Below are 9,170 nucleotides of genomic sequence, written 5' to 3'. Positions count from 1 at the left end.
CCAACTGCGATAATAACATGAAATCGCATCAAAAATACACAGAGAAAGTGGGAATATGCTAAGGGCGCAGCAGTGACAATAAATAATGACTATAAAAAGATATTTGAAAGACTGCATTTATTTGGCTCCAACAGTACAGTCATATGAAATGGTTTTTGAAATAATATGTGCAGAAGTAATATCTGATGGCAAATTCAAATCATTTGCGATGTGTAAAAAAGTTGAGATACAAATACGCTACATATTGGGAAAAAACAAACCACAACAACAAGAAATGCAATTTAAGTAACTCAAAAGCCATGAAGAGGAAGTGCTGCTCTTGCATTGAACTTTGATACTGAAGGGACGTTTGACAACAACAAATGTAATATAGTTTTCATGCTTCAGCTAGTTGAATTTTCAACACAACACAAGGAGGCTGGTATTGGGTGTTTGGATCAGTGTCAGAAAATGGAAACCTGAAAAAAAAATCTGGATTGGTGTAGGAAAAGAGAAATTCAGGGTGCTAAACAAGTGAGTATTTGGTACCTTGTGGATTAAAAGGGAGTACCTGTATTATTATTTGGGGACTCCCTATACCAGCCATAATATACTGTATGTTCATCAACGTAAGTGGCTGATTTTTCTGATTTTGTTGCTTAACAGACAATCAAACATCAAACTTAAAATATATCCTAACCAAAGAACCCTTTCACAAACATTGAACAAAGGTAAAAGAAGAACAAAAAATCAGCTGCACATTTACTGAAGATACAGCACCGTAAAAGTACAAAATATGTTACAAAGGTTCTAAATAAAATACAGAGAGAAACAGGGATAAATTCGTTTTCTGTAATGCCAGTAAAAACCTAAAAGATAGATTTGTGGACAGCAATTGAGGCTCAAATAAATCAAGCCAAATCTAGCCTCAAAAGGATTTACAAGTTTACAACTCAAACTTTAAGACTTGCAAATCAAAGCGTGCCCTTTTCTTTACTAGTGTAGTGGTACTTTTAATGAGGGGACAAATCAAACTATATAAAAATCTGATAATAAATGTTTGTTAGCTGTTATCATGCTGCATTCTGACGCTGCACACATCACCAAAGTATAAATTGCACTTTTTGTCAAATGAGCACATATTTAAACTGCACATTTATAATCCACTATACATATAACAAACTACATTCAATGCAAAGAGAGAGAAAGAGAGAGAATAATAATAATCATCATCTTATTTACGCTGTTGGCCAGGTGTGGACGACCACTCAGTTGAGCCCATATAGCTTTAGACAATTGAGCTGGAAATACAGTACATGTAATGTATGAGCAGATGCATGCCAAAGTAAGGCCTACATTTTGGGACTGACTTGACATAAAATAAGATGACCTCCATTTAACACATCCATTTGATTATGACGACAAACTTCCTTCACATTGCATGTAGTGTACCTGTGTGACAATTTAGCATGATTCAATACCCTACTATGATAGACAGAAGTTGAAGAAACTGGTATCAGGACCTTAGAAAGCTACCCCCATTTGATAAGGAATGCCTGTTAGAAACCAAAATGCCTTATTTAAGAAAAAAATACAAAAATAAATAATGTACCACTTAAAATAGTGAGACAAATATAAAAGTATATGCACAAACTGATTTTGACTGTTACATAAAAAAAACCTATAAAGACACTTCTGTCTTATGGTTGTCATGGATAGGGAATACCCTCTAGAGCTTTTGCAAACATCTAAAGCTTATAGCACCATTTGACACCATAACAGATGACCTATAATACTTATTCACAAGCATAAACTATTTACTTCATAACATGGCGGACGACATTGCTAAGGTAGGGGTGGAGTGGTCCAATCTGTCACAAACCAAAAACATCTATATTGTGCTTGTATGAAATATACGACACTACAATTTGCATAATATCAGCTATTATGTTCAAACCCAGCAACATTCGGTTCCATACACTAAAATGTGATGTATGATTCACCCCTATGGTTTAAGTATTAAACTTAGATTGACTATTTCAGTATTCTGGCTGAGGACATCCATGACATTATGAAATGAATAAACAACATTGAATGGGAGCTGAGGCCCTCTCTTTGTTCCAATTGCTATGGAATGTGATGTAACTGGCCATCAGTCAGAACCTGGGTTACAAATGGAAGCATGATCATTCAACTGAAATAAACACATATTGTACATTAATTGTAGGGTCTGTCAATGCCATACACCTCTTCCATGTTGTTTGACAAAGCAAATGGGAGAATACGTATTATCGTGTTGACATGATCCAGTTGAGACTCATTTGACAATACCAACCATTTTCTTGTGAAAATGGACTTATTAAACCAAACTGCATATTCACCTGCAAATGAAGCATATTAATTGATCAGGTGAAAATGTAAAAAGCTTATTGTTACTAATGGAAATCATCCTGCAAATCAACACTGCATTTAAATCATTGAAATGTCAAGATCCAAGAACTTTGTGAAACAAACACATTGTAACTCTCCTATATCCCACTCAATGAGCCAGCAATGGACAAGTACTCATCACAACATAAGATATCTCAACGCTTGCACAGAGGATGAGCTTCAAGTGTATATAAAATCAGATGCTGTACAACCAATAAAATGACTTCAATCTTTGTTACCAACTCCAATTCCCTTTGTGTCATACACAGGAGATGACTGTACTGTATGATCAGTTGAAGCCATAATGTACATGCCATATCAACACCCAAGTAATATTAATGCTCATAACATATTAACATCAGTGCGCAATGGATGTTTTATACTGCGACAATTTACATGACAGAGGTTACCATTCCGCAATAAACACCATTCCAATTACTCAAAGCATGATAAAAAGTTGTACATTTCTGATAAAGGAATGAATAACAAAAGCTTGAGGCACCAAAGGCTATTATATACAGAAGAAAATAAACAATAACAAATAAGAACAAGAGTAAAACTTCAAATAAAAGACAGATTTCCAATAATGCTCTCAGTAGACCTTGTAGTGTCACCCATCGAGATAGGTGGATACTCTGTTCGGACTCCATGGAGACCAGCGATTGGCAGGAGAGATGATTGGCAACTCCCTGCCATGGCCCACCCCCTGCTCCGAGGGATCCCAAGCAGGCCCGTCCATTCCAAAGTCCTTGTCAGCCTAGCTCATTTCCGATTGGCTGTGCACAATGCAGTGAGCTTCCCAAACTCTTCTTGTCTATTGACAAGTGGCCGTTGGAAGTGTCACTCATAACAGGCAGAGGGACGGGGCCCTAGGACCCACACAAGTGCAACAGTGAATGCCTGCAGCTACTGACCCACTGCAGACCCCACCACAATAAAGAAAATCATCGAACCATCTTTACTTCCTGGAGAACAACTCTTTTCAAGCCACCAGCCACGGAGTGACTCCCTTTGGAAGATTACAAAGAAAAAAAGGAACACAATAAAATCACAAATTTAGAGCTCTGGATTTTCTTTTCTTTTCAGTGAGTAATTTGATAGCAGGTTAGTGATTTTGCAAAAGCCATAACATTTTAACCACACAACAATGACATATGTATATCCAATACATATAAATATATTTTTGGAACAGTCCTCATGCTTTTTTGGGGCAGGGTGGGGGGAGTTGTTTTGTTGTGATGGAGTCTTTAGTCTTTTAAGCTAGTAGTATGGCATGAATGAATGGTGAGCTCGATATGAAAACACAAACACCTAGCGTGTGGTGTTAACAGCCAGTACAGATCCCTTCAACGCCTCCTTCTCCACCTTCTCCTCCTCTTTCTCCACCTGCTTTTTCTCCTTTCTCCCCATGAATCCGATCGGGCCATGACAATCCAATCTCAGCCAGAGCATTCTGGCCATGCAAAGACTGGGACAAGTTCTGCGACCGGCCAAGGACCTGAACTCCACAATGCGCATGTGAGAGTGACACACAGTTTCCACACGGCGAGGTGAGTAAAAGCAGCGACGGCGTGAAACCTCAGGACCCTTTGCTCCTCTTTTTTTTCATTCATTGTACACATAGATTTCTTTTCTTTTATATGTTTCCATTTCAAAAAACTATAAATACCAAAAAAGAAGCATTATTTACAAACTCCATGCTTTTCGGGTTAGAGTGATCACTGCAACAAAAATCAAAACAAAAAGAGAGAGAGAGAGAGATGATGTAAGGGTGAGACATGGTACTAACACAGTTTCGAGACCTAACAAGGTGAGGAATTTCACACACCACTCACAAGTTGTTTTGAGGTGAGAGTTATATATAAAATCCATGCGTATACTGTACATTAGGCCAATGCTGAATAAAGCTCTAAGCCACACAAAGATTTGCAGAGGAGAATGTGTTGTATCTGTGTGAGTGTGTTGTATCCTGTGATTTACAGTAACATGGGCCATTTGACCCATAATGCTTACCTTCTGCCAACATCCAGGCATTGGTAGTCCGTCTGGGCCCTGTTAAGGGAGAAGGACGAAGGGGGGAAGATATTAGTGTCACATAATGGTGACAAGAATTAGCTTTGAAATCATATCAATCTCAACTGATGGTAGGCCAGGCCTGTGAATGTTTCCTAAACATGGCAAGTTAAATTTACCACTTTTTTTTAACTTGGAGTCAGAATTAAACATACTATACAGTATGGCAAAATGAACACATGAATAGCACATTGTGCTTGCACATCTAATCTCTTGAAAACAGGTGGTAAATTTACCACCAGCAGATATGTTCTAAATGACACAATGAAGATGGCAGATAGAATTCAAGTAACATACTGTTGTCCCATATCTCAATGGATTTGTAATCATCATATGCAAGTTACATACAGTAAAATGATTCATCATCATGCAATGATTTTATGGTGCCTTCTTCAAAATCTAAAGCTTAATATTCTGGGTTAGTTTATGACTAGTATAACCGTATAATTTATAATAATAATAATAATAATAATACGTTAGAAATAATCAGTGAACCATAATTGCACAGGGTTCATAGTTCTCATGTATGTTAAAATGCAAACATGTAGCAAACACATCAACACTCATAAAAATCTAATTTGTGTAATGAACTTGTATATTGAACAATGTGTGCATGTAATTACTTAATCCAGTCATTTATATACTGTACTATGTTTTTACTGTAATAGAACATCAACAAGCTGTACAAACGATATGTTAGACAACCCTTTGCACACAGCCAATCATAAATTGCATGCTTTGCTGCATTCCCCAACATCTCTAAAAACACACAAATAACGATTCCCCCCACGATCAAAACAGAAAACTGTGGATATATGTTGTGGCTGACATTGGATGGCACTGTAGGTCCAGGGCAATGACTGATCTCACATCTTCTCTCCTCGGTCATGGTCTGGCCCCAATTGGTACAAATATAGAAGTAGGGTGGAGAGGGGTTAACAAAGCCCATGGGTGCATGCTGTCACCGCACGGATACTGGTCAGTAAAGAGGGGCCACTGAAGGATCTTAGACCATATCTTAAGATTGTTAAAGTCAGTTCAGGGACAGTAGGAGTTAAAGGGAAATTTGTGAGGTGACTGTCCAATTAAAGGGGAAAGGTTGTTTCTATGAAAGCACCCCTGAATTAAGTGGAGAGGGATTAAATTAGAAGGATACATCTCAAGGCAGGATACTAAGGTATACTTTTCACGGCCAATACTAATAGTGTGCTTCTCTAATCAGCAATATGATGTGTGTCTAAGAGGGGCTGCTTGCATTGAGAGTTTTAGTCAGGAAGAGGTGTGTTGTGGTGTGTCTTATGTGTTATATATGTGACAATCAACATGTAAATGACATACAGTACCAGTCAAAAGTTTGGACACACCTTCTCATTCAATGGTTTTTCTTTATTTTTATTATTTTCTACATTGTAGATGAATACTGAAGACATCAAAACTATGAAAGAACACATATGGAATTAGGTAGTAAACAAAAAAGTGTTAAACAAACCAGAATATGTTTTATATTTTAGATTCTTCAAAGTAGCCACCTTTTGCTTTGAGGACAGCTTTGCACACTTCTGGCATTCTCTCAATCAGATTCATGAGGTAGTCACCTGGAATGGTTTTCAATTAACAGGTGTGCCTTGTCAAGAGTTAATTTGTGGAATGTCTTGCCTTCTTAATGTGTTTGAGACCATCAGTTGTATTGTGTAGAGGTAGGGTTGGTACACAGTTCTATACAGTGAATAGCCCTATTCGACTACTGTTCTAATCCATATTATGGCAAGAACCACTCAACTAAGTAAAGAGAAACGACAGTCCATCATAACTTTAAGACATGAAGGTCAGTCAATCCGGAAAAATCAAACACTATGATGAAACCGGCTCTCATGAGGACCGCCCCAGGAAAGGAAGACCAAGAGTTACCTCTGCTGCAGAGGATAACTTCATTAGAGTTACCAGCCTCAGAAACCGCAAATTAACAGCACCTCAGATTAGAGCCCACATAAATGCTTCACAGAGTTCAAGTAGCAGACACATCTCAACATCAACTGTTCAGAGGTGACTGCGTGAATCAGGCCTTCATGGTCGAATTGCTGCAAAGAAGCCACTACTGAGGAAGAACAACAAGAAGAAGAGAATTGCTTGGGCCAAGAAACACAAGGAATGGACATTCGACCAGTGGAAATCTGTATTTTGGTCTGATGAGTCCAAATTTTAGATTTTTGGTTCCACCCGCTGTCTTTGTGAGATGCAGAAAAGGTGAGTGGATGATTTTTACATGTGGTTCCCACCGTGAAGCATGGAGGAGGAGGTGTGATGGTGCTTTGCTGGTGACACTGTTGGTGATTTATTCAAAATTCAAGGCACACTTAACCAGCAGGACTACCACAGCATTCTGCCGCGACATGCCATCCCATCTGGTTTGCGCTTAGTGGGACCATCATTTGTTTTTCAACAGGACAATGACCCCAAACACACCTCCAGGCTATGTAAGGGCTATTTGACCAAGAAGGAGAGTGATGGAGTGCTGCGTCAGATGACCTGGCCTCCACAATCACCTGACCTAAACCCAACTGAGATGGTTTGGGATGAGTTGGACCGCAGAGTGAAGGTAAAGCAGACAACAAGTGCTCTGGGAACTCCTTCAAAACTGTTGGAGAACCATTCCAGTTGACTACCTCATGAAGGAGATTGAGAGAATGCCAAGAGTGTGCAAAGCTGTCATCAAAGCAAAAGGTGGCTACTTTGAAGAATCTAAAATATCAAACATATTCTGGTTTGTTTAACACTTTTTTGTTTACTACATAATTCCATATGTGTTCTTTCATAGTTTTGATGTCTTCAATATTAATCTACAATGTAGAAAATAATAAAAAATAAAGAAAAACCATTGAATGAGAAGGTGTGTCCAAACTTTTGACTGGTACTGTGTGTGGAGGTGATTTAGCATCTAATCTGATGTCATTCGGTGACTTAGTGAGAGGGTGGAGTGGGTGGGACTGATCCTCATGCTTGAAGCCATGCGGGGGTGATCCAAAATGGCCGCTCGGTTTCATTCGGCAGAGGGCGGAGAGTGGAGGTCAATGGTCAGAGGCATGCATGGGAGAGGTAGAGGAAAAGAGAAATACTGTACCAATTGGCACGGGGCATCCAGCCCATCCAGACCAGGCTGCCCTGGCTCCCCCTTTTCACCCTTAAAGCCCCGGAAACCCTGTTCGTAAAGATGACCTGGGAGTGTTACTGGAAAAGAGGTGGATGGTGCTACCCTGTGCGTCCCCCTTGGCTAAGGGGACACGACAGAAGGGGAGAGAGGAGCTGCCTTGTGACCTCCAGACACCAACAGTCAGCCCATTCATTTTCTAATGTGGTCACTTGTCTTGATTTACTTTGAGACAGCCAAGTAGGACTCTAGAAGGACAATATGATTGGTTAGATGTAGCCTTTTATAAAAGCCTTTTAAAGCTCAAAGGCACAGTGTGTAATTTCAGCGTTCTTTCTTTTTAAAGGTGGTTACCTCCGAATTCAAATGACTTGGTGGCTGTAACAATTGGCCCCCCATGGTTTACAAAGAAGTACAAGGGCAGCACTTTGGCTGGTAATTAAAATTACAGATCATGTCTTTAGGTATACATGGTTGACTTTCTCAGGGCTGGTAAGTGCCAGGTTAGCCAGAGGGGGGCTCCTCCCTGTTAGGGGTCCGCTGCCTTACATCGCTAGGAGGCGATTTCCAACTCTTAGCTGTGACATACCAATGGGCAGGGTGCATCTAATCCAGGGGCACCCTGTTCTCCTTTCTCCCCCTTGGGCCCTTTTTTGCCCTTCTTTCCCTTCTCCCCCTGTGGATACAATAGTTTGGTCAGGTCAATCAATAACTGATCATTGTTTTCTCACATATGCGAAGGGTGAATATTCTCTGAACCCAACGAGAACAACCATTTGTGGTTCTTCTATGTTCCTTTTTTTAGATTATGCACATTTATCTTTAAAAAAAAAAGAAGAAAGAATGCACTTGCACTGTCCACAATGGTCGCAATCGTTGGATCAGAACATTAGGGACGACAGCACCATTAAAGGGGAGAGATTAAAGGGGAGGCTATTGCCCACAGAAGGAGGGAGGACATACATATAATGTTAGATAGGGAGAGGTACCGGAGGAGAGGATCAGGAATAGGAGGTCCAGAGCATTCCTCAGGAGAGGAGGAGAAGGAGGAGGAGGAAATGGTAAAGGTTTGGTCACTTGGGACTTAGAGGGCACAGGGGAAGAGAAGGAGGAGCAGGGAAACACCTCCAGAGGCACAGAACACACCGCCACCCCACCAACACAACAAGAAACAACAAAAACTGTATCCCTTCTCACAATTTACAGCAAAAGTGCATAATCAGGGTTGGGGGGTCAGTTTCATCTCAATTTTGTCTGGAAATGAATTGATAATATTTAAGATTCATCAGTTAATTTCCTGACTGTACCTTGTCAAAACAGAATAAGCCCCAACCCTGCTGCAAATCATGGAGGTACACATGTTACAATAACCAGAAAGCAAGCGTAGTTTTGACAGCTGCTGTGAGTAAACATAGACTTAGGCAAGTATAAACTGTGAAATATATGGTTTCAGAATGCATCTCAGAAAATGTAGAAACGTGGGGATAAAAGTGGGGGATATTAAAAAATTAAGGGGCAGTTCAATGGTGAAAATGTTGAAGAT

General features: G+C 39.8%; 1 protein-coding gene across 1 annotated transcript in view; it reads right to left on the bottom strand.

The window, feature by feature from the left end:
- Nucleotides 1–4,077: 4,077 nt before the first annotated feature.
- col25a1 (collagen type XXV alpha 1 chain) overlaps nucleotides 4,078–9,170 on the bottom strand; it is a 142,545-nt gene continuing 137,452 nt past the window's right edge. Inside the window, exons 35-38 of the mRNA XM_083665343.1 lie at nucleotides 8,217–8,303; nucleotides 7,601–7,678; nucleotides 4,423–4,461; nucleotides 4,078–4,130 (exon numbers count right to left, since the gene is read on the bottom strand). Coding sequence (XP_083521469.1) covers nucleotides 4,128–4,130; nucleotides 4,423–4,461; nucleotides 7,601–7,678; nucleotides 8,217–8,303 — 207 coding nt within the window. The 3' untranslated portion in view covers nucleotides 4,078–4,127. The remainder of the gene's footprint in view (nucleotides 4,131–4,422; nucleotides 4,462–7,600; nucleotides 7,679–8,216; nucleotides 8,304–9,170) is intronic.

This window comes from Argentina silus (assembly GCF_951799395.1).
Source record: "Argentina silus genome assembly, chromosome: 1".
NCBI lineage: Eukaryota > Metazoa > Chordata > Actinopteri > Argentiniformes > Argentinidae > Argentina > Argentina silus.
Note: the sequence above shows the minus strand (reverse complement) of the source record. Positions and strands in the feature narration are given on the sequence as shown.